The 24775-nt window shown below is 31.9% G+C and overlaps 1 protein-coding gene across 2 annotated transcripts in view; it reads left to right on the top strand.

Annotated features, from left to right (window-relative positions):
* The first annotated feature begins 3573 nt into the window (after positions 1-3573).
* The window catches only part of LOC120338981 (uncharacterized), a 51290-nt gene continuing 30088 nt past the window's right edge, over positions 3574-24775 (top strand). For both annotated transcript variants that reach the window (XM_078115913.1, XM_078115912.1), the window contains exons 1-21: positions 3574-5008; positions 5433-5624; positions 6434-6608; positions 7267-7454; positions 7934-8086; positions 8156-8302; positions 8924-9101; positions 9700-9823; positions 11280-11469; positions 11970-12122; positions 12604-12723; positions 13222-13399; positions 14089-14336; positions 16535-16737; positions 17645-17814; positions 18309-18456; positions 18755-18894; positions 20597-20718; positions 21252-21387; positions 22499-22585; positions 23221-23316. In XM_078115913.1, coding sequence (XP_077972039.1) covers positions 4806-5008; positions 5433-5624; positions 6434-6608; positions 7267-7454; positions 7934-8086; positions 8156-8302; positions 8924-9101; positions 9700-9823; positions 11280-11469; positions 11970-12122; positions 12604-12723; positions 13222-13399; positions 14089-14336; positions 16535-16737; positions 17645-17814; positions 18309-18456; positions 18755-18894; positions 20597-20718; positions 21252-21387; positions 22499-22585; positions 23221-23316 — 3351 coding nt within the window. In that variant the 5' untranslated portion in view covers positions 3574-4805. The remainder of the gene's footprint in view (positions 5009-5432; positions 5625-6433; positions 6609-7266; positions 7455-7933; positions 8087-8155; positions 8303-8923; positions 9102-9699; positions 9824-11279; positions 11470-11969; positions 12123-12603; positions 12724-13221; positions 13400-14088; positions 14337-16534; positions 16738-17644; positions 17815-18308; positions 18457-18754; positions 18895-20596; positions 20719-21251; positions 21388-22498; positions 22586-23220; positions 23317-24775) is intronic.

The following is a 24775-nucleotide window of genomic DNA, read 5'->3' as shown; positions in this document are numbered from 1 at the left end:
TGTGAACTTGTTTTTGGAGGTTACTGATAAGTGTAAGCATTGGGAGGAAGTGAAGTAAGTTTGTGGTGGTTTCAATGGTGTAATGTTCTGACAACTATTTGCGATATCCTTTATACACTAGGGCAATTAAATTTTTAGAGGCATTCGCTGAGATGTGTGTTGGTATTAGTTGTCCATAAAACAGGGAATGCGGCGATAGAGTGACTCGTAACTAGATGATGCTAAATATCTGTTGGCTGTGGTGATGATGATTAACGTATTTTGGGGGGGGACCATTCGACTTGCTGCGTCAGTCGTCAAGCAGCGATATCCTAAGATGTTTCTTATTCTGAAAGGTGAGATAGATGTTTGTGGCATTGTATGCTGTCATAGTAAAAGGTTTCTATAATAGGAAAAATCTCGCCTGAATTCGTACAAGGTTGTGGTGTCTTACTCGATATATGTATGATTCAGTGTCAGGTATGGTCCTCTAGTAAAGTTGTATAGTCATTACTTAAAATCTCAACTTTACAAAGCAGCTCCTCAGAGTAGTGCTCACTTTGGAAGTGAATATGATATATTTTATCTATAACGCCTACTTTTACGATGGTAAGTATAATACATAATTATAACACAATAACTATATAAACCATGATTTCCATATAAAAATGTATTTTTTTATAAATACCACGGTCTCTCCAGAGCCATTATATAACGGCTCTGGTCTCTTTCCTCTTGCGTTATGATCTACCACGCGATGTCGAATTGTTGTTACCTGAGACCAGCGAAGCATGACAGCGTGCTTGGCGATGGATGCTTTTGGTTCTAAAATACGCGATTTCTCACCTTTCTTACGATTGTTTGTTTATTTTTATTATATTATGTCTGATATTTTGTGAATCGTCACAATGAAGAAGAAAAGAGAATTTTTTTTAAAATTAGACTGCAGGGAGCTATACGGACGCAAGGCCACCTAAGTTCAAAGCCAATGTCTGTTGTGCACATTCCACGGACCACTGGTTTAGCAAGTAAACGGGGTAACTTCTTAAAATAACGCGGCTTGTACTTCGTTAGACTCCATTCTACATCGACATCCTCTGCATTCAGAAATCTTCACAGTCACATATTGTCAGATAAATTACAGTTAGCTCACATGAGATTCATGGTTAAATATGACCCTATAAACTTGATGTCACATTGTGTTTTTGGTTTATTGTGTTTTGACTGTTTTTGGGGGACAGGCACGTACTTGTACGTACCTAACTTTATTATTAAGTTATGCCCGTCCTCCAGGTCCTCTGTATTTTGTTTGCCCTTTGTTGTTGTTTTGTTTTTTATTTGTATCAGAGTGACCGAACAAAATTGATTGATTGATTGGTGAATGTTTTAGAATTCAAATGACCTTTTGAACACCAATTGTTACTTCAAATGAGTATAGTCTCACATAATTCAGTAATTAATGATTCCATACTATAGCATCACATTATGTCTAGGCTAAACATTGGTAATACCAATTATTGGAATTTCCCTAACTACAACCTAGTCCAGTATCCTTGATTTTGAGTTATAGGTGAACTAAATATTTCTAATACTTGGTCATCAATTCATTTAATTTGGCCACAGTCCAATAGGCTTTTGCCACTTAAATCATTATTTCTATCGTTCATAATATTGAATGAAAGATGGGGAAATTCATTTCCATTAAGACTATTGTAGATAGAATATCTCAGTCTCAATGATTGATGTGTGTGCGTGCGTGCCTCAATTAGTTTTAATTAGGGTGACCATATTTCTAAACCCTAAAAGGAGGACACATTGTTTGGTAGAACTACATTTCATCTGTGCATGAGATATAAATCTACTGAATTCCTTAACATTAAATATAGAAGTGACAATAGACGAAGTGACGACAACGAAATAACGCATATTTGTTGTACTAAAAAATATGCAGGACAATCAATTGATTTGCTCTTAGACCATGAGTATTTGGCAGTTCCATTGGCATCATCGTCAACATTGCTGGGTTATTTTTTTCAATATCGGAAAACTGGATATATTGGCGTAATGAAACATAGTGGTGTACATGCTAAATTAGCACGGAAACATTTGCAGTGAGTAGCTCAACCTTTCCTGCAGCCACAATGAATCAGCTCTGTGCAAATTTTTGCTGCTTCGGGGATAGTCATCCATCGTTGACATTTTAGAGCGTCCTCGGAGGACGCAAATTTTTTAACGAAAAAGGAGGATGTATGGTCACCCTAGTTTTAATACTTTTGGGTGAGCGAACACGTACTACTTCTTTTATCAATACTTTCCCACCTAAAATCTGTATGCTTTAAACCTTACTTGAGGTTTCGTTTGCTTTCCCGATTCTATAGTCAGTTATATTTAATTGTTTATATCAAATATTTTATCGTCTATTGCTGATTATGAAGTCGAAATAAACGTATACTTATAATATATATTTTTGGAATTAAATCTCAGAAGTTAGACAATCCACTTTTATCTTCATGTCCAGATCAATTTGAAAAGGCGAATATGAAAAGCCATTCCTTCATCTATTAACAAGAAGGACATGTATAATTTTGAATGTTATATATTTTACTATAATTTGCCTAGGATTCTAGAGTTGCAAGCTATTTGGATGTGAATTTTGATTCTTTATTTGAAAGTTCAAATCTAAAAGTTTAAAAATTTGGATCTGAACACTCTTATGTCCCATGATATCTGAATTCATCCTAAGACTAAGGGCACACAGACACTGCCAGTACTAATTGTCCCTTTTTCACCATTGTGTTTTAATAAAAATTATCTTCAATAAATCACATTATTTTATTAAAAATGCTTCGTTGGGCAAAACTAAAAACTGTATAAAACCTAACCACATAACATGAATTTTATCAAATGTTTCTACTGCTCTAATATGGCTTGATATATATTTTTCAAAAAAATTACAGGGTTTTGTCCATTTGAAAATATGTTGTGATTGTGAGATTTTTTTTACCCAGTCTCATGTTTTTGTACAGGACCACTCTAGTCTTAACTACTGCATGATGAACAAACTGTATAGACAGTTTATTGGCTTGCTTTCACATGAAAATCAGTAAAATTTTCAATTTGAGATAAGCACTTGTCATTGTGGTCGATATGTCCTAGCAGTTTTTAAATGTTGATTTCAATTATGACTGCATCCCATGTTAAAATATCTAGTTCAAATCCCATGCCCACTGCCTGACCCCAAGTGTAATAAATTATGTAGGCAATGCCAGAAAGATTCAGGTACTTCTAAACTATAGTAGCAGCAGATGTTTGGTCTAAGACTTGTTCTGATTAAAAAAGCATACATCGCCGGATGAGAACAGAAGGGGCCTAAATCACATTTTTGGAAAATTGACTTTTTTTAATATTTTGGGGTTTTGAGCCATGCTCTACAAGGCAGCAAGGTGGGGTGGTCTTGAAATACTGAATTCCTCAATAATAAAAGTTTTAGCTGGACTAAAATATTTAAGAATAGAATGGGCCTAAGTCCAGCTAAAATTTTTATTATTGAGAAATTCAGGATTTCAAGACCACCATCTTGTAGAGCATGGCTCAAAACCCCAATATATTGAAAAAAGATAGACTTAAGTTCCAATATGATGGGCATAAACATCAGAAATGAAATGTCCGAAACTTATATCCCTAAAAATTTGTCCAGTGCATGAAAAAATATCACCTCTGAGAGCAATTTTGTTATTAAAGGTAATTAAATTAATAGCATAGCATCTTGTCAGTTCATAATTCTTTTCAGGTCTCTATTGAGAATCTGCATATCAAATGAATTAATATAACAGAAAATACCATATGTGCCTCTTTCCAATGTTTACATGATTTATAGTAAACAAGTTGTATTGTTCCAATAATGTTTTAGTGAAACAAAGATTTTTCATTGTTTTATGATGTATCGAGTATCAAACCAATTCACATTATTCAGTCAATGGTTTTATTTTCAATGAGAAATCGAGAATAATAAACAAAAACAACCACATATGTCTCTAAGAAGGCTTAAATGTAAAACAATGGAGGTTGCTATTGTTTGTGAGCAACAACATGCTTCCTATCAGTAACATTATCACTACTAGCATCAATTTACTATGAAAAATTTTAGTTAACATAAGTACTATGAACTATGTTTTTTACTCAGTGATTGGAAATTAGATGAAAAGGTGCTGAAGATAAAAGATAACATGGTTTCACTTGAGTTCGATGGGTGCTGAGAAATTTTAGGACACAAATCTATTTTTTTCACAAATGTTTTAAAATTTGTGTGTGTTGTAATGTGTAGCATATATAAGATGGCAGTTAAATGTTTTTAACTTCTTAGATCACTTGGAAATTTCTGGTTGTTATGACTGCATATTGATATGCTGCTATCTGGCGATGACATTTTATTCCAGAATCTGGCAAGGGCAAATTAATCTGGTTTCTGGTAACTCCTATGTCGTTTTGTGCAAAAAAATGAAATATTGACTCTAAATACTAAAGTTTTAATATGTTAATTTCATCACAAATGATGTCTAAGATAATCCTTTGTTATCATTGAGTTCATTTGATCTTTTACATTCATTTCTACAAGCTTTGTTTTTTGGAATTTATTTTAAACAGACTTGAATTTTTATTTAAAGCATATTTGTAGTTGCTATATTATAGATATATTATTTTAGGATGCAGTGTGTTGTATAATATGCTACAATTGAAGATGTAACATTTTTGAATATATTTTGAAACATTGTGATTAAGCAACACTACAATTCAATATCAAATGGGATGGTTCATGATAAAAAAGAATGCCAAGTTTAGCAGAAATTCGCAAGATTTCTCTTCATACTTTACATAGGAGTGCGACCCAAAATTGGGAAAAACAGAACAGATCTTTAAGTCGCGATAAAAAATTTCTAAGATCTTCAAGTATGCCAGCTCTGAAAATTAGGAAGAAAAATGAAGGGAATCAGTCAACAAACAGACCAGAACGTGCCTCCTCATCAAAGTAGTAAGTTGTATATTGTATAATAGTAAGTTCTAAATTATAGATTGATACTAATATAACATATCATTATTATTGAAGAAAACAATATGCATTGGAATGCCCACAGTGCAGTGCAACAAATAACAACAGTTATTTTTTCTTTAATATATAGCTATTTGAATATTATGTAAACTTTATACCTGCTGATTATTAAAATGATTGAGTGATTCAATTTTGTTAGAAAGCTTCTAGTCTTTTGAAGTTTTTCAATTTTTTTTTCACTTTTTTCATGCTTATTAGGTGCAGACTCAATATTTATTGGTGGTAAATTTTTTAACATATTTAGAAAACTAATCTGAACTACTTTTTACAATGCTATTTAGTTTACCTGTTAGTGTTACGAAACTTAATTACAGAAGAAAAGATTTTGAAACGCTTTTTTTTTCAGTATTGATGACACCTCTGGTAGGAAAATGTCTTCATCATCAGACTCTGAAGATGATAATGATGATTTAATATCAGAAAGCACTGACAGATCTTATCAGAATATCATGTTTGGATTTCAAAAACTTGCCAGATACGAGCAGCCACCTAAAACAACAGATATTATGGACATTTTATATAATGGAAGAGTTCACAGGTTGGCACAAGAATTATAGCATTATTATATTCATATGAGCTGTTAAGAATAGGATAGTATCATTTTTTTTTCTTTGAGGATAGAGGTAAAGCATAATGCAACTTGAACATATTGCAAACAATACTTACAGTCAAAGTGTGGTTTTGAGAAAGTTACTTGAATGTGGGAGAAACAGTGGTGGGATTCAGCTGGTTTGCACCGGTTCTATAGAACTGTCTCACAAATTTTCATAAGATCAGCGGAACAGTTTGCATTACTGGTTACTGTCGATGTTCTGTCTGTAACAAATATGACTTTTGTGATTGAACCGGCTGACAAAAAATTGGAATTTCACCACTGGAACCACCTCTTATATAAGAAACGCCCTGTGGCGGAGAGGAGTACAGTAATCCTCTTGCACATCATTGTCCCCATTGGATTTGAACTTGTGAACCATTGCAGAAGTAATTTGCGGTACGAGGCTACCGTGTTTTTGACAGTTACATTACAAATATTGGAAAAGTTTGGGGCCAATGTTTGTGGGATATAGATATTTTAATGAAGCTTGAAAAACATATATATATGTAGAACTTCCAGTTTCAGACATAGGCTATTCATATAACGTTCAACTCTCATGGACTGTTCCAGCCAGTGCGCTTTTGTGTCTGTGTATGCTGACTAATTTTTCCCTTTTTTGTGAGTGGAACTCTGCCCAGAAATTTTCGGAACTCACTTGAATATGTGCAAACAAATGATCTACTGTCTGTTTGAGATCCAAGCCCGTCTAGTTATGAGAGTTATTAAGCAGGTTAATTTTACGTATTCCGCAGATTTTTTCTTCTTGATTCAAGAGGAATCGTTTCATGGGATCCAAGTGCAGAAAATACAGATAAGATAACAAGAGAATTACATTTTCCTAAATACAAAACCAAGCTTCTACGTTCTGTCATCTTCTGCAAGAAACATAATGTGTTCTTTGCGATATGCAGCGATTTTACTTTGAAGGTGATGTGAAGATAACTGTTTCTGACGATTACAATGTCAACTTGTGTTTTAGTCACTTATATTTATGTATAGTTCAGAAAAGTGGTTCCCAGAACTGTGCGCCGCGACAAGCACTAGTCTTGAAGTTCTATATGCATCGCAGAGCATAAACCTGTTTATAAAATTACCGGTACTTTTTATTTCCATATATCCAGAACTTTGCATAATATACCGTATATGCTCGTTTTACCGCCCGATCTTGATTAGGGCCCGTTTGAATAGCCGCCTGTGTGAACAGAACCTAAAAATAAATAAGGGCCGGTGCTTGAATACCCGCCCGATGTAAAATCTGATTTTTCAGTGGTAGAGAACAATAGGAAATAAGAAGCGCTTTTGTCACAACGCTGTTGCCTTTTTATGAAATTTTGCTTGTCATTATTCAATGTTGATACTGTATAGCAAATTTTCTTTCTGATGCATCATGATTTGTATGATAGAAAGTACAATAAATGCGCCATGAATTTAACAAGTTTGGTAATATCTGGTCTAGTACATTAACGAGCTGCTTTCTGTCTTGTGTATTTGGTTAACTAAGCAGAATCGCAATATGTGTAGACTCATACATCATTGAATTCTTCCTTTTCAATGCTTTGATTTTTATTTCCGTTGATATAACCAGGTCTATAACAAAGATTTTCATGAAACATTCAAGACAGAAAACAAAAGCATGAGATCAATTTTACATCTGGTATTTAATCCAGTTACTGATGAATTAATTTCATCTGGAGTTGCTGGAACTGTTGTGTGGAAATATAAACAAACACAAAGAAATTTATTTGACACTATTAAACCAATGGCTAACTATGAGTAAGTATCAACTTGGTGTTATTAAAATTTCATTAAAAAAAAAAGGAATATGTAATTAGATTTGAATATAACTAAAAGGAATAATAACTTTTTCAAAGTGAACTAAATTGAAATGAAGCTTTTGGATCAAATGTATAACTTGTTAGAGCATGTCCTGCGATTTCGATAGTCATGCCAGACGTATCTATTGGTATCTATAGGTAAAAATAAGATATTGATTGAAATTAGGGCTTGGTGGTGTGGCGCATTGTACTAATGTCACTGATCACATGGTGGTCTGGAGCCTTGTTTAAGGCAATATCGGGAAAATAAGAATACTTTGAACAAACACTCATCAACGCTTTTGTACAGTCACATTGGATAAAATTTCAAGTTTTTTTTTTGTATCTTAGATAGTTTATACCTACCTGGTTATGCATGTGTGCAAACCAAGACTGAGCGTGTGTTCACATGTGTATTGTTTATTCTTTTTTTTTCAGACTTCAGTTACATGCAAGATATCCCAACATTGGAGGAACATGGTGCACCAAAGTAGAATTGATATCTTCTTCTCAATATCTATTCTATTGTTCTGATATGGATTTATATGCGTATGATGCTAGAGATATGAGAAAACTCTTTGTTATTCATGGGTAAGTTGGAATTATTATATTATATGTAATGATCGGTTATCTAATTGCATTTAATATTATTCTGCTCAGGGCTCACAGTGCTGCACTAACATGTATTGGATTTTCATCAACTCATCGAACATTATTAACTGGAAGTGTTGATTGTGAAGTCAAAGTATGGGGAGCATCTGGAGGACATGTTTGTACATTGAGAGGTCATTCTAGACCTGTTACTAGGTATGGAATTTTATTTGATGTCTGCTAATAAATGGTATGATAGTATGAACCGTCTATTCATCTGGTAAAGGCATATGACCCAAGTAACCAGCAACTAGTTCTTTAATATCTGACATTGAATGACTGGGCCATGGTTAACTACGGTATATGATTAAACTGTTAAAATATCTTCCTACTTTCCTCTCTCACAAAATAAATAGGAAAATCCTATCCTGTGCATATAATGCAATGATACTAGCAAGAGTAAATATGATTATTCTATTATTTTTGCACCTCCACTCTAAACAAGACTCTGTATGAGGATTTTTATGAGGATTTATATTCATCTTAATATGTTGAAAGACCCCTGAATCATGACTCATAATCATTATAATGGTTTTTGCTGAACAATGTAACAATGTAGTGAAGCCTGACAACTTTGAATTTGTATTAGTAAAATAATTTTACTTTATGTGGAAATATTTCTCTCAATGTTATCATGTTCAAAATCAAGTATTACCCCCATTTTTCAGTATACTCAATGGTTAATATGATGGTTTAAAGTTGCTTGTATGCAGATTATATCTTCATTTAATATTTCACCATGTTTGTTTGGAATTTTCTTTTTGGTCGCTTGTCCAGCATTCTCATTCACCCTGATATACCAGGCCTGGTATTTTCAAGTTCTATGGATGGGACAATAAAAGTGTGGTCTCTTCATACCATGGATTTATTCTCAAGTTTGAGTGTATTTTCTGAGGGAATAAGATGGATGAATTTAACTGATGATGGAATGATATGGTGTGCCAATTTGAAAAAGGTATCTTGTAATGAGTCATATATATTTCCTGTAAAAATGTAAACTGCTTACTTAACGCTCCAGAAATGTGTGTACCACAATGGAGGCAACTAATTTTGTTCGCCTACTTTACATCAAGTTGTGTAAAGGGACTGACTATATTCACTTGACTAACGCAGACAGTCCTCGAACTCGTAATAGAACTAAAATAAGGAAAATCAGAATAAAATTATGACCTAACCCAAACCTGGTACACACACTACGGGAGTACTCGTTTTACAAAAGAGGAGTAGGGACTGTCCCACAAACTGGCATTCTGGGATGAAACCATATCAACTCATTGATTTTTCATGCCTTCTTCTGGAGAAATGTTCTAATAAAGAAGTCATTAATACATGTTTTTTAAGTGGCTACTGTGCTTTGAAAAGACCACCCCTACTTTTTGACTTCCTGTATAAACTTCTCAATTCATTACACCTTGAGTGAGATAGCGGATATGGGGCTTGATCCCACAAGCTTTAACCTATCTTCAATCTGTTTACCAATCTTCAGCTGATTCCAACAACTATGTTTTATTTTTAAAATTTCGGTCATCTATTCACCTATCAAATTATTTCAGATATCTGTGTACAAGTTTGATGCTGTTGTTTCATTCTGGGGACATACAAGGTGTTGTATAACTGATCTGAAAATTCTCAACCATTCTGGTAAAACAAAGAGGCTTATGGCTGTTGGTGAAGATGGCAAGTATCTCTATTGTCTGCGTATTATTCTTATTCATGTGTCATGTTCTGGGCCATTCCCAACTGTTGAATTTCATCAATTTTTTTTTAAATATAGTGAAAGTAATTGTTTCGTATTTTATATGTCGAAAGACACTTGAATTTCATTGAGCTGCATGCATTTCACCGAAAAAGTTAAAATTCCACCCAGGTTTTTGATGATTTACACAAAGTGGCTTGAAATTTTGATATAATTGACATGTTTCGTGATGACTCGTATAACACGAAGTGTTTGATTGTCTGGTACAGTTATTTCATTTTAAATAGATTCACTGGACTTGAGTTAATAAAGCTTTTTACAGTGCTGTAGGACATATTATCTTCAGCGATTCGCCGATTTATTGCTAGAATTTTAAGAGATGATAGTCCAAAGTGGAAAAATGTCCCGTAGTGTCATGTAATGTAGTGTCACACACAATATGCACATTATTGGCATGACTCTACAGTGTTACATTAAGAAACTTGAGCAACACATAGAGAGGTCCTTCAGCTACTGCACCCGAAAATAGTATGGGCTCCTGCTGCACCAGCGCGACAATTCTTAACATAACACAATGAAATGTTAATGGATGGTGGACTTGCCGCCCCGTAGTGTCATGCTATATTTTACTATATTTTATATATCCACTAAGTAACCGTTGTGTGTAACTTTTGTGCAATTTTGTTCAAAAACCATAAAGCAACTGATTGGACAATGACACAAAACATGAGTCACTTGGAATAGCCCTTCTTATGAACGTTTAAATATATTAGTTGAATCTTGAATGTGTTCTTGAATGTAAGTCTTGTTTATATTACCAAAATGTTTTTTGCTCATGATTTCAACAGGAGGCTCATATCAAATCATAAAAGTTTCATTTAAGTGATAAATTGGTAGGCTATGTCAGTTGTCATGCAGAAAAAACTCACATTTTAATATTCATAGTCTTATTTTTTTTTAAATGCTAGCGTATAGTGTATGTGTATAGTACAGATTACTGGCTTAAATACAGTTATAGATAGCATTAGATGAGTTCCCATTATGAAGGTATTTTCAGCCTATGCTTATTAATAATTTTAATTACGGATGACAAGTGACCAATGCTAAAATATATAATAACTAAGGTTGTGCATATGAGTTTGCTGAAAAGGTCTTAGGACAAGAGTGACAGTGGCAAAATGTTGGCAGGCACAAGCATAATTTGGGGTGAAAATCTGACTTAATAGGATTCAGAGAAATTGGAAATGAACTAATAGTTATAGCCTTCTAGCTACTTCTTTCATCTTAAAGTTCTGGGAATTCAAAATTAATTGGGTAACTTCTGACGAGAAGCAATTTTTTTACAATAAAATCCCAACAAGTATAACCAACAATTTTACAAAACTATTCATTGATCTACTTCGCCTGAATTATATATAATGTATATAAATCTTTCAGGTAGCGTTCGATTGTTCAGTCAATCAACAGCAAACACATCTGCTTTATGTACTGTTCTACCGCCGCCTGTTGTATCTTTGCTTGACAATGTGCGTGATGTAACTGCTTCTCGATATCATCATTTATTCTTTATTTTGATAAATCCAACAACGATTTGGGTTTATACTGCAAAGACTGATCCGGCTTGTAGGTGAGGATAGAGAATTTGATATCAAAATATTTAAGTGAATCAGAATTTCTTATTTTTTTTTATTGTTATTGTATATATTTTTTTATTTTTAATTTGGTGTAGTTCTATAAATATTTTTGAAATTCGTGAGGTTTGATATGACAAATATCATTCGTGTTAAATAACCTTTTATCAGATATTTCAAACCAAGTATTAGAATTCGCTGAAATTTTGTCTTATGTATATTTTGAAGTTTTTCTTTTGAAAAAGCTCGATATTGTTGCCAGCAAACATGAGTTATGTTTGAGTATGCCTGTGACACATCAGAGAAAAAGATTTTATATAAAATAAAATTAAATTTCTAGATTAGTGGGAATATATCCCCAATTGATACTGTATATAGACTTGTTATTTGATTGCTTTCATGTGTAATGTTTGCAATATGCTTCAATCGCACAAAAACAACTTATAAATACCGTTAGTTCAAATTTGCTTTTCACAAATATTTTTATTTATTTCAGGATTTCTGCATGGAACATTCCTGTAATATTAAAAGAAAGAATCATAGAATCTTCCACAGATACAGAACTTGAACCTGCGACTAAAAGCACTTCAACAACATCTATATCTAGTCAAATTTTGCGTAGTTTTGAAGAAAAAAAAATAATGCACGGGTAGGCAGCAGTTTTGTTTCAAAATTTAAAATTTCAACTCAGAATTTGCAGAAAATTCAACATAAAAATATGATTCAAAAATAGAAACGTGTTTCCAAATGAAACTTGGTTATTCACCCCTAAAGTAGTAAATTTAATTTTACTCATTCTTGAATACACTATCACCTAAATCGAAAATTCAATTTAATTTTAGTAATTAAAACATGCTGAACAACTCAAAATATCTTTTAATATAGGCTATATATATTTACTTATCAATTTAATTGAATATTGTTCCTTGGATTTCTAGGTGTTGAGTAATAACCTGACAATTATAATACTTCACTACTCTATACCACTTTATACATATTCATAGGGAAATTGTCAATACTGACCATTTTCAAGTATAGATATTGTTCAATTTGGTTTGTATCAAATGAGTTACATCTTTAATTTCAACTGCTTGAATTACGCTCTATACCAATAATATATTATCTTTTAGATGTACTCAAATATTATCTGGTAAAACAAAATCATCTGCTTGCTGTTGTATCCTTGCGGTTTATTCTGAAAATGGATTTCAATATCATTCTCCTCTTGGACTTTGTTGTGCCAAATCAAGGTAAGTGGTACTTTTTAATACAAAAGCTTTACCAATGTATATTTCTTCAATTACGTTTAATACTTGCTAATTTGAAAAATGATTTCTGTGTGAAACTTGTGAAATAGTTTGACTATGAAAGACAATCATTTTTGACTAGCTTGATCTAGGTTGCAAGACCTTAACTAAATCTAGAATAGTAGAATAAGTATAAATATTATTTGACATGAGACTTGGAATAAATCAAGTCAATATTGTGGCAGAAATACTTAGGTGGAGGGAAATTCCACAAAGCCAAAGTTTTTGTAAAAAAAAAACAGAATTTTTATCATGAAACCAGAAAAGATGTACCATATGTATAATTTGTAAAAAATTGTATTCACATCTTGTTGTGGGTCAATTTAAACTAAAAAATTACAGATTAAATTTGACTTTATTCCTTTTTTTTAATTTTTATTGAACATTTCTCGTGTTGCGATCATCAATATTACAAATTACTTTTAATTAATCATTTTTCAGACATTTACTTCTGTTTGGGCTTGAAGATGGTCGAGTTATTTTTTTAGATCAAAAACAACGTGGTCTTCTATATTGTGAACTACAAGTTTCTAAAGATGCAATTAAATCTATGAAATATGAAAACGAAAAAAGTTGGCTGATAACTCAAACTAACAACAATTTAAATGTTATGTTTTACGTGAGTTCACTTATAAAATAGCCTTTGGCATTTAGGATAGGACTTCCTTATTTATACCGAGAAAGAGAAACGGTGATAAGACGACTTAATCATATGGTCCACCACAACCTCATGTCCGGTTACCAGTTCATGTCAGGCATGGAATCAGTTACCCAGTTATTTGTTTTAGATGCATGGATCTTATGATGGAAAAAGCCATAATTGCTCAGCTTGAAAGAAACACTCTACAGTGGTGATGGCGAGGAGTCCAGAAACCCTGTTGCACGTAGTTATCCTCCACAGTATTCGAACCTACGAACCCATGTATGGTAATCAGCGGTGCGATGAAAAGCGTATTCCTACCGCTTGAACGGTACACCTATCGTAGAGCTTTATAAGTCATTTCACTGTTATCAGTCATATATACATTGTAAATGAAGGGACAAAAACATTTCACGACGCAAGCAAATTCTTGGATATATTGTTATCCATTTAAAGCGAGATAATACTTAATACAACATGAGCATTTATAATTATCTTTTGTTTAGTCATAGTTTGGGTAAAAACAACTTTTCTATTCAATTTGGTCAAATTGGTTAGCAATACTTGACAATCCCTTGGCTTTGTTTGTTTTACTATTTCCTCAATATCTTGAAAATTGTTGGATTGCTTTCATTATATTCATCGAAAATTGCCATATTTTTATTCAGATATGGAAACTACCAGAACTGGAATTGCTTTACAAAATTTCAGCTCCTATAACCACAACATGTTATACTATACTGGACAACACTGTGATCACTGGTCATTCAAATGGACAGGTCATACTTTTCTCGATTGCCCCAACCGATGAGAATGCAGATTCATCGATAGAACATGACAAAAATCATTCTGAACATAAAGATAAAATTACTGATGTAAAAGCTTGTAAAAAACAAAATGTTTTCTGCACCTGCAGGTAAAGCTATGTCTTGTAAATTTAACTTTGATTTTATAGAGAAAACTAAATTGTGTAAATAGGATATCCATTTTCAAAATTCAGTTGTATCTTTATTACTCTTAATGTAAAAAGTCAAGATACATGCCAAATTTTAAGAGTTGATCATTGTGACGAGGTATAAAGAATTTGAATTTTGAATAAGTGCACTTGAATAAATTTTTGGGTACTCCCGTAGTATGTGCAACAAGATGAAGAACACTGGAACGTAGTATGTGTATCAGGTTAGAGTTAAGCCATAATTTCAGGTACAAATACCACAGTAGTCACTTGACTAGTCCCCGAACTCGTAATAGAACTAAAATAAGGAAAATTGGAATAAAATTATGCCTAACCCTAACCTGGTACACATACTATGTATAGATGTCCGCCATCTTGTTGCACATACGAAAGCGCCAATTAATGTATGTATTTTCTTTATTGTTGATTGTATCACTTCCACGATCAGCTCCAACTCGTCCTAATATAATTGTGAAGTACCCAATTAATATAAATTTCATAAGAATGTTCTGTTTTCTTTTTGTTATATTCCGAGCTTTGCTCAGTAAATCAGACCAAAAATCTTTAATTTTGGATATTATGTATAACTGGTGAAATAAAATACATGTTCAAACATTAGTCTCATGAGGTTATAAATTTCTTGTCAAGTTTCCCCTTTAGATCATGTTATAGTATTTTCTGAAATGATTCTATAATATGCCTAACATGAATGAATATTAGTCATTAAAATTACCTTCAAAATAATCAACTCATTAGGAATTTTATATATACCTGATAGGATTCAAGCTAGGTATAGTATACTAGCATTAACAATGTTTTAAAGTTTTTCCTGCACACAAATGAATAAGCATTTGTTGTGGAAACCATTTAACGAATATCTTTATTTTAGGTCTTCTTGATTGCCAAGGTATTATATTATCACCGTCATCATTCATATCTGCATGCTTGATTTTCACCTATATTCATTGATCACACATTTTATAATTCATACACTGATAAAATATTGCATGCATGCCCTATTTTCACTTGAATCATATCACTGCTGTTTTGTGATTATATTCACTGAATATGTTGTTTTTTACAAAAAGTCTTTATTCTTTCTTCATAGATTTTCACGTATGTTAATGGGAGTTTTTAATAAAATTTCATGATGATTTCTTTTTTATGGTTCCTTCAAAAATTTGCTTTTTGTGTTGCCACTGCAAATCAATGAGATTAAAGTTGTCTGTTAATCAAATGTTCACAATGATGTAGAAATGAAATTTCTGATTATAAATTTCAGCCACGTTCGGAATGCTTCAATGGCCCTGTTCATGCAAAATAATTTGATTTGCCAATATTAAATTGAGTATTTGGCGTATTCAGTTGTCTTTTTAGCAGAATTGCTGATACTTTTATTCCAGGACACTTCTAAATATTCTAAATTGCCAAATAATTATACATATTTCTAATCGTTAAATAATGCTTTAGCTATAAATTAAAGAGCTTGAGTTTATTGTAAATCATTTCAATCGAAAAAATTCTATAATAATCTGCTGTATAAAAATTATGATGTTGCAATGTCCAATTTTATAAAGAGGTTATTGTTTGGCTGTAAAATTTTGTATATAATATTAGAATTTCATTATATGACTATATGAAGACATAATAATATACTAATATAATAATTTATTGAGTTTATTGCATATACCTTTCGGTATCACAATTCACACTGTCATGTTCTTTGCCGCCCCCCCCCTTTCAAAGACTTTCAACACTCCATGGCCCCCTGCTCATCAACAAAAAGGCTAATTTGATTTTATTTGCCACATTTATTAATTAAAAGCCAACAAATGAAAGTAATAAAACAAATTTATTACAGTGCCAGAATTATTCAATCACAGTCACTCTAATTTTAAACGACGAAATTCAATTTTATCACAAATGATACTCAGTGAAACCTTGTGGCCCTCGCTCTACAGACCTTTGGAGGGCCAAGCAGCCAGCTAGAAAAACCCTGGTATATTCTCAGTGATTATGCAAAAAAAGCATAGTACAAAAAAGTATAGATAAAAATTCCCTGGATCAAAAACCTTCCAAAATTATTAATTGTGCTCATCAATCTTATATGTTCATTTCAACATATCTAGATATTGTAAGAATATTGCTATTGTTTTCAGTGCTGATGGTTTCATTAAAATCTGGGATTCGAATAAAACATTGCTCACTGATATAAAACTTGGTGAAGATTTGACATGTTGTGATTTTCTAAATGATCATGGTGATCTTATTATTGGTTGGAAACGTCACCTATTTCTTATTGATCACAAGACATTATCATTGGATGAAGAAAGTGGCGAATTATCAGACAATGTAGAAAAAGGTAATAAATACTCTTTCTATGAAGAAACATTTCTGTAATATAGAAATATTTTACACTTTGCCATGCTTATTGGATAATTTGTAAAGATGGCTAATAAGATATTGTCATATAAAAGCATGGATTGTTGCAGTAACATGACTGTTTTCTAATAAAAAATTAAACTGCAATAACTCAATGGGTTAGGAGTTGGATTCGAGTCCCTCAATATAAAATTAAATGAAACAAACTTTATTCCACTGCCCAGTATATTCATACAGTGGTTACAAATTACGCGTTACTTTACACCAACCTATGTGACACTGATGAAGAACATGGAGGGTTATTGAGCATCATTCATTGATGAAAGTGCTAAGCCCACTAGTACCCTGGGTATATGGCGCATTAAAACTCTTTTCTTGATTTTACTTCCAACACACATATTTAGCATTTGTTACTTATATTCATCATTTTTTAAATTGTTTTCAACATAACCCCTATCCACTGTATTGTTTTTTACCAATCTTTTATGCTTACATTGCTACACCCAACCCAATACACTCAGGTTTTGGCCTGTCTTGTATTCATTAAAGGACATATCTGAAACTAGTTTGTGGAGTAAACTTTCTTGCTAGTTATTGATGTATAGCTCGAATGTGCAATAGGATACCTTGTATTGATTAAGCTACATGAAACTAGTTTAAGTTTGCAATACATTAAAATAAATAGTATTTTTATGCGTACATGCTTAAGGGTATGATAGGTTATTTCTAGTTATCTTTCGAAATACTTATTTCAAGATGTACTATCCTATGTTTTAGAATAATAGTTTCTGTGCTGACATTATCTTTGTGATTCATTTCACTATCAAAATTGTGGATGCCCTTGATTATTTTAGATTTGATTGTGTAATTTTTAATACTATTTTTAGAATCTGATATTTATGAAGATCCTTCTATAAGATATGAGAACAATTTAAAGACAAAATCAAAACCAAGTACAATAACAATGTATAAATATCTTGTACCTTATGGATTTATTGCTACTGAAGGAAATGATAACATTGACTTAAAAAAAATGCAAGAAGAGGATAAAGCTGGGGTAAATGATGCTTCATAGTTTAAATGAGGCTTCATTTCAACTACTGGGACTCTGTGACATTCCAACCACGACCCTAAAGCGTGCACTGCACTGAAGTGTGATTGAATTTATAATCTCTAGTTCAACAATTATTTATTGTTCCATGATGTCTATTTTTTTTTTTATATAGGCTATAGGAATAACTCCGATAACTTAGTTTATGAAATACACTTACTATCATTGATTGTAGACATAGTATAAAATTTTATAGATAACCTGACTGGTGACAATTGTTTTCAGTATGATTATTTCATATTGTCGACACCCCTATTTTATGATTGAATGAAGATTTTCAGCCAGTTTTGCCTGTTTGATTAAAAAATTACAAAAATTGTTTAGATTTTACTATGTATGTCCGGTATGTATAATCACATACTAGATGTAGGATAGAAATTATAATAACTTACTTTTCACGCAATTATATTTGACAATGTTTTTTCTAAAATGGCATTCAGAGTGATGATTCTGAAGGTTCAGAACATACATTGTGTGCAATGACAGATACATATTTATCTCCTGCAACATCTATGGAATCATTTGGTATCATTGACACATTATTTCCACGAAATTCTCCTGATCACGATAAAGTTACAAAAACATCAGGTAAAGTAATCATTTCATGGGGTTATCCAGTTTTTTCTATAAACTGTGGAATGACTAAATAGTGTCGATGACGATGAGAGTTTTTTATATTTAACCTTTTCTAGAAAAGTCATTATTTTTATCATTTTAGTAACACAATTAGATCAAAATGAAGTGCTGGCAAAAAGTTTAAAAAACCAAACTACGGTATTGATACAGTCCTATTTCTGAGAGAATGACAAAAAAGGCTTTCATTAGTATATTTGAAGATTACTATATAAAATGTTTCCAAATTCACAAATTTACTTTTACTACCCAGATGTTATATTTCCTGAATTTGGAATATCGCCTGGGCCAACTCCACCTGAGAGTGTTTTCAGTAATTCAAATGAAGAATGTCTTTTTATTGAAGATGACATTGTTGTATTAGAAGAAGCACCCGACCATCCATGGATGATGGTAATTAGGAATTATTGATTTCATAGTTTCAAGTTGAAGTGCAAGTTTAAATAAACAGCCCTTGATTATTTGCCAATGTTTCTTTCTGGTTAGTTGTATACAGTATACAATGTGGTATGATTGAAATTTGGTATTAGAAAAATATTTGAAATTTTTTTATAGATGGATTAAAATGTTTTAAGATATGTATTGTTGTAATAAATAAGTCTGGAATTATTCTCAATATCAATATTTACTTCGAAATGAATGACATTTGCTATTGAAGTGCTGCCTATGCTGCTTTCGTTAGGAGCCTATATTGGTATAGAAGATTACAGTCATAAAATTGAATAAATGCAGTGAACAGGTTCTTTTAATACAAGAGAATTTGCAAAAAACATGATAAGCAATTAGATATATTTGATATTAAATGGGTTCGACAGGAATTATTAGAAAAGAAAACTTGCAGCCTATTTGGAAATAATTAATTTTTTAGAAATTCTATATTGTTGTATTATTTCATGGACAGATGTAATAACTTTTGACAGATAAATATAGTGTTCTGCTGATAAATTCTTTCATTCTATCATGATCTATTTGTTAATACAATAATCCTAAACGTTGCTTGGAAGGGAATTATAGTTAAGAAATCACCAGATTATTATATTCATTGTGCTACTTCTGTATGTTTAGAGCGCGTTAGTGGTTAAAGCAATAGACCTAACTGTATTAGCCAAAAATGTATATTTTGATATCCCAACTAACATAGTAATGTCTAATTTCAAATTCCCCAGAAAAAATTTGATAAATCTTCAAAAATTTACGAAACACATATTTATTAACAAAGCCATAAACCAAACCATGAATATTGGTTCCATATCATAACTTATATTTACTAATGTACTGTACTCAAATATACTGGCAAAGTATATCATATTTTACATGGTTGTCATGAAGTGTTTAGTTACGGTATATATTGATTTATTCTCTGTTTGCCAATGTACTTCTATGTTATGTCGAGTACAAAGACTTATATTATTTTATGAAGTATTATTTATTAACCTGTAACTTTGTCAAGTGTTATCTTGGACTTCTGCCATTCACTGCATTGAGTTGTGAAGTGGAATAAACCAGGAATATCTTTACAAAATAAATTTTTGAAAATGTGATTATTTGGATTTAGATTATACTCTATTTTGGGAAATATTTTATTCTTTTTTTATTGTGTTTGTGTAGATAAAATGTTCTTAGTATTGTCCACCAATATTGAAAAAGAAAAGGATTTTAGGAATAGATGATTAGGTAGTTAATATTCTATGTCCATTCCATTAATCGTTCTAGTAGCCTGATGAAAGCATAGTATTGTATTCTTTTCAGGAAAAGGGTTTGTGAGTAAAGTGAAAAAGACTCTTTACTTTTAATTTGTGTCTGAAGGCACTGTATTAGATTTAAGACTTAAGGTAGTTATGTTGGATTATTTGACTCAAAGAAGATGCGATGGCCTGTCTAGTGAATATAAGCACTGGACCTCACTATGTTCCTGATATATCTCATTCAAACCCTGTGCCCACCACCTTACCCAGGGTGTTATTTAAGCAATATTACAGCCTTATTGTTTGTACAGAGCCTTGTTCAGAGTAAAGGTGTGAAATTGCCTTCTACCCTATGAAATACGGCCAATCTTTTCTAATCTAATCTTTCATCTATTTCATTGTTTTCAAAGGCTGAGAAGAAAGTTGATTTGAAAGAGAAACTTTCTACTGGTGTAGTTGTAGCAAAAGCTATTAGGAAAATGTCAAAAAAAAAGAAAGATGAAATTGTTGCAACACAACCCATAAAATCAAGGTAAGTATTTGTCACAGTGGCCTATGTGTTTAGATAGTATTTTCATATTTAGCCTGGGGGATAAAAACTAAAAGGGAGTAACTATCCAGTTAAAATTCCAGGTGCAAGCACTTATTATAGGAAGCTGTAACTGAAGTGGTTATGTGAACATCCTTACTGCAAATAATTCATCAATCGTATCTTGCACATAACTATCCTGTATGGGATTGGACTCTGCAAACACAAGCAAACCTAGCAATTATTTATATAGAGTTGTTTATAATTATGCTCTGACATCCTTATCATTTTAACAGAAATGAAATCGACTGATGTAAATTTTTTCTTATTAGCTTATGTTGTGTTTTATGGCTAATACTGAGGAGTTGCTATTATTGTTAACAATACTGGAAGGGTTCAATATTCCCTGCAATACTTACTTTTGGTTTGGAATACTCTGAATTGCTTTCTGAATGCGGAAATTATATTTGGTGCCCTATTTGTCCTTTCAAACTTGAGTGTTATTAAGTACTATACTGTTGCTTATATTTGTTTAGATTTGCGAGTGCTGAAATAGATGCAAAAGATATGATGAAAAAAGGAATGAATGTTGTATTTGCTGTTGAATCGATGCAGAAAGATAGAAAAAAGAAGAAGACTAGTTCTGCTCATGATAGGCCATTGTCAGCCAAGGTATTTCATTTAACCCTTTCCGTGCGGTGGGCACGTATACGTACCCACGACAAAACTTGCTAGATTGCGGCGGGTACGTTGATGTACTCCACTGTTTTATTTAGCAATCGGTCGCAAACTGTTGGTCTAGTTTTTCCAGGTTTTAGTTTATTGATAGGAAGTCTTCTTCGAAATAAACATAAGCGACGATAAATCTCGCTTTCATTTACCATGGGAATTTTATTTGCGCCGGAACGAGGGAGTGTTTTTGAAATTTATGCAAATTTCGGTGTTTTTTGAGTGGTAATAGAAGACATATTATCCCTTCCATCTACCAAAGTATTTTGAGTTGGATAACGAAATTGCTACAGCAATATTATGTTATTGTTTGCCAACCAAGAAGCGGTAACAGTAAAGGATTTAGCGAATATTTCTATTTTTTATCACAGTTTGAAGTTTCAACACCCAAGAAAAAAAAAATGCCTTTTTTCTATCCGGTTTGTGACTCAGACCACCCCTTTTGAAAAAAAAAATTTTTTTAATTGCCAATTGCAAGCTCTTTAAATAGGCTTTCCAACGAGCCGTCAGTTAGTTGTGGGGGTACAAATGCATAAAGTCGGCGTAGCAAACACGATTATTTAATAAAAAATAAAAATCGCATGGAAAGGGTTAATTGTGATATTTTTTATAAATTGAAGCATTGCAGAATTATTGTGATTCGCTTAATCATTGTGATAACCTGAATTTTATTGGAGTGGGTATGTTTTCTGATACCAGTTCCAATATTTTCCACTACTACCTACTGGAATTAGGCTAAATAATCAGGCTTTTAAGATTGTGTGAAATGAATTGGTTTGCATAATACTGATGAGAAGTACCGTACCATTCCTAATTTTAATAACAAATTTAGTTCAATAATTTAGAATATTTGCATTTCAATATTTCCATTCCATGATACTGTATATTTGAGATTTGTTTACCGAACTGAAAACTACCTACTTAATTTAATGAAAACTGCTGAAATCCAATCGAAACAGTGTTGATATTTTTGCACTATTATTTTAGAAATCATTCAGAATAGTATGTTATTTGACTTTGGTGACGATATCTATTTATAATACAAATATTTCAGCATATTTTGAAGAAAACTCGTCGACCATCAACTGCAAGTCTTAGAAGGAAAAGCCTTCATCCGACTGAAATTCCTCTCCAACCTTGGGTGCTTATTTTATTAAATTTTATCAAATTTTTGAATTTATTACTCTGCATTGGTACCTATGAAGCACTCATCAAGAGGATTTGAATTTACAGAGTGACCCAAGAGCAGAATTCATAGTTACTGCAATTACTTATATGGAAATGAAGGAAATTTATTTACCACTTAAACTTCTGTTTGTGTGTGATTGTATCCAAAAGTTTCTGTAATCAGGAAACTTTTCACAAAAGTTATGTTTTTTCTAGAATGCGTTATGTTCTAAAATCTAAATGACCTGAGTTCTGTTTTTTTTTTGAGTCGCCATGTATATTAAATGTAATAATATTGTTTTCCTGTGCATAAGTAAAGGCAATTCTAGTATGATTAGTTTTACATTTATACCAACAATTATTTCCAAATAAACAGCATTTGGAATTTGGGAAACATTTCATCCAGAAATGATTTCACATTAATTTTCCCTATTTGAGAACTATCAGGGGATGTATAGAATATGAAAACAAAGTAACCTTGACATACAACATAGTTTTTAAAATGATTGATCAGTTTAGTGTAATCGAAAATTGGAATGAAGCTGCAAACTTGAATATCAGTAAAGTAGTATTGGTTGGGAAAAAATATTTCCTATTCCAATTTTACAGCAAGTGAAAGATGATGGATCTGCTGGTGATTCAGATTCTTCTCCCATCGAAGTACAATTAGACACAAGAGCTGTTGAAAAGAAACTAATGGAATTGGTAAGAGATTTTATATTTTTAGATTTATGGCCTAACATACTTGATTATTTAATTTCTGTAGATGGAAGGCTGTATTGAAGTGAAATAATTAGGGTAAATAAACTGAAAAAAATTATCTATTTTTGTTCAATTTTACGATGAGTTGTAAAGTCAAGATATACTACTTACTCTACATATGCTAACAAAATTTTTTTTTCATCAGCTCTTTAATAACTTTGTTGTTGTGAAATAATTTATTTTGTCTTGTTGTATTTTTATTATTGTGTTATAGTATTGATATGATACAACACAAAATCAAACCAAATAAACATGATTGCATTCATAATTATGAAAGCAGCTTTGCTATAAAGAATTTCATGATGAAGACCATTTGTGGAAAATCTCAAAATAAATATATTCGATATAACATATACACTGCTAATGTTGCAACATAGAGATTCGCATTTAGAATAATTCCACAAATATTGAATGAAACGAAAATTGGAAGAGTTTGAAAGTTCCTATGTTTGCTAAATATCAATAAATAGAAGGCTGTTATTATCGATTCCTACTCCCAGTTATAGAAGACAATGTAGACTTCAAATAAATAGCTGTTACTACTTTTTTGCATGAAGATGTTTGTTAGCACTTAATTTCAAAATTTGGAGACTTTGCTAAAAATGGAAATCAGAAGCTATTTTGAATAATAACTGTTAAAATGTAATATGTAACTTCATCTTAAGCTGCAATTATTCTCATTGAAGCTTGGCTGGCGAACCTATGAAAAAGGATCTGGCACTCCATAGTCTTAGTGACATGTGCCATTTTTCGATAAGAATTCCACAACATAATAAAACATATCTATCTAAAACTAATCTTATCTATAATAACTTGTTGCACACCATGTATTTATTCAGTTTATATTTACACACAATAAATAAATTTCAGTATTATGAAACTACAGTGCTTATGACCTCTGGTCATGAGTTGATATTTTAATATAGTATACCGGTACCTTTGCAAACGTTCGGTACATTGTCATCTATTAATACACACAATGAATACAGTAGTTATGCAATAAATGAATTGTAATTGAGATATAAAAAACAGTTGTGGAAGAGAATATGGTACTCGAGATATTTTGTGAGACTATGCTTGGCTTTTGAATTTATTTTTATTGATTTTGCTGCTATCTCTTGGGATATATGGAGGAAACTTGCATTTAAAAAAAAAGGATGTGTGTCTTTTTTCGTCACACACAAAGTCAATTCTAAAATTGTATAAGAAATTTGAAGGTGATAATATGATGCAAGCCAGTGTGTTTATTCAAATAGGTCCTTTCCCATTTCTGTTTGAGCATGTTAAGTTACCTGTAATCGTTTTTAGACAAAATCTTGATCTAGTAACATAATTTAACATTTAAAATGTAGTTATAGTCAAGTTTTTTTTTCTATTCAATCCAGTAAAAAAATAAAGTGCA

Source organism: Styela clava, chromosome 9 (assembly GCF_964204865.1).
Source record: "Styela clava chromosome 9, kaStyClav1.hap1.2, whole genome shotgun sequence".
Lineage (NCBI taxonomy): Eukaryota > Metazoa > Chordata > Ascidiacea > Stolidobranchia > Styelidae > Styela > Styela clava.
The sequence above is the reverse complement of the archived record's forward strand: the minus strand, read 5'-3'. Positions and strand labels throughout refer to the sequence as shown.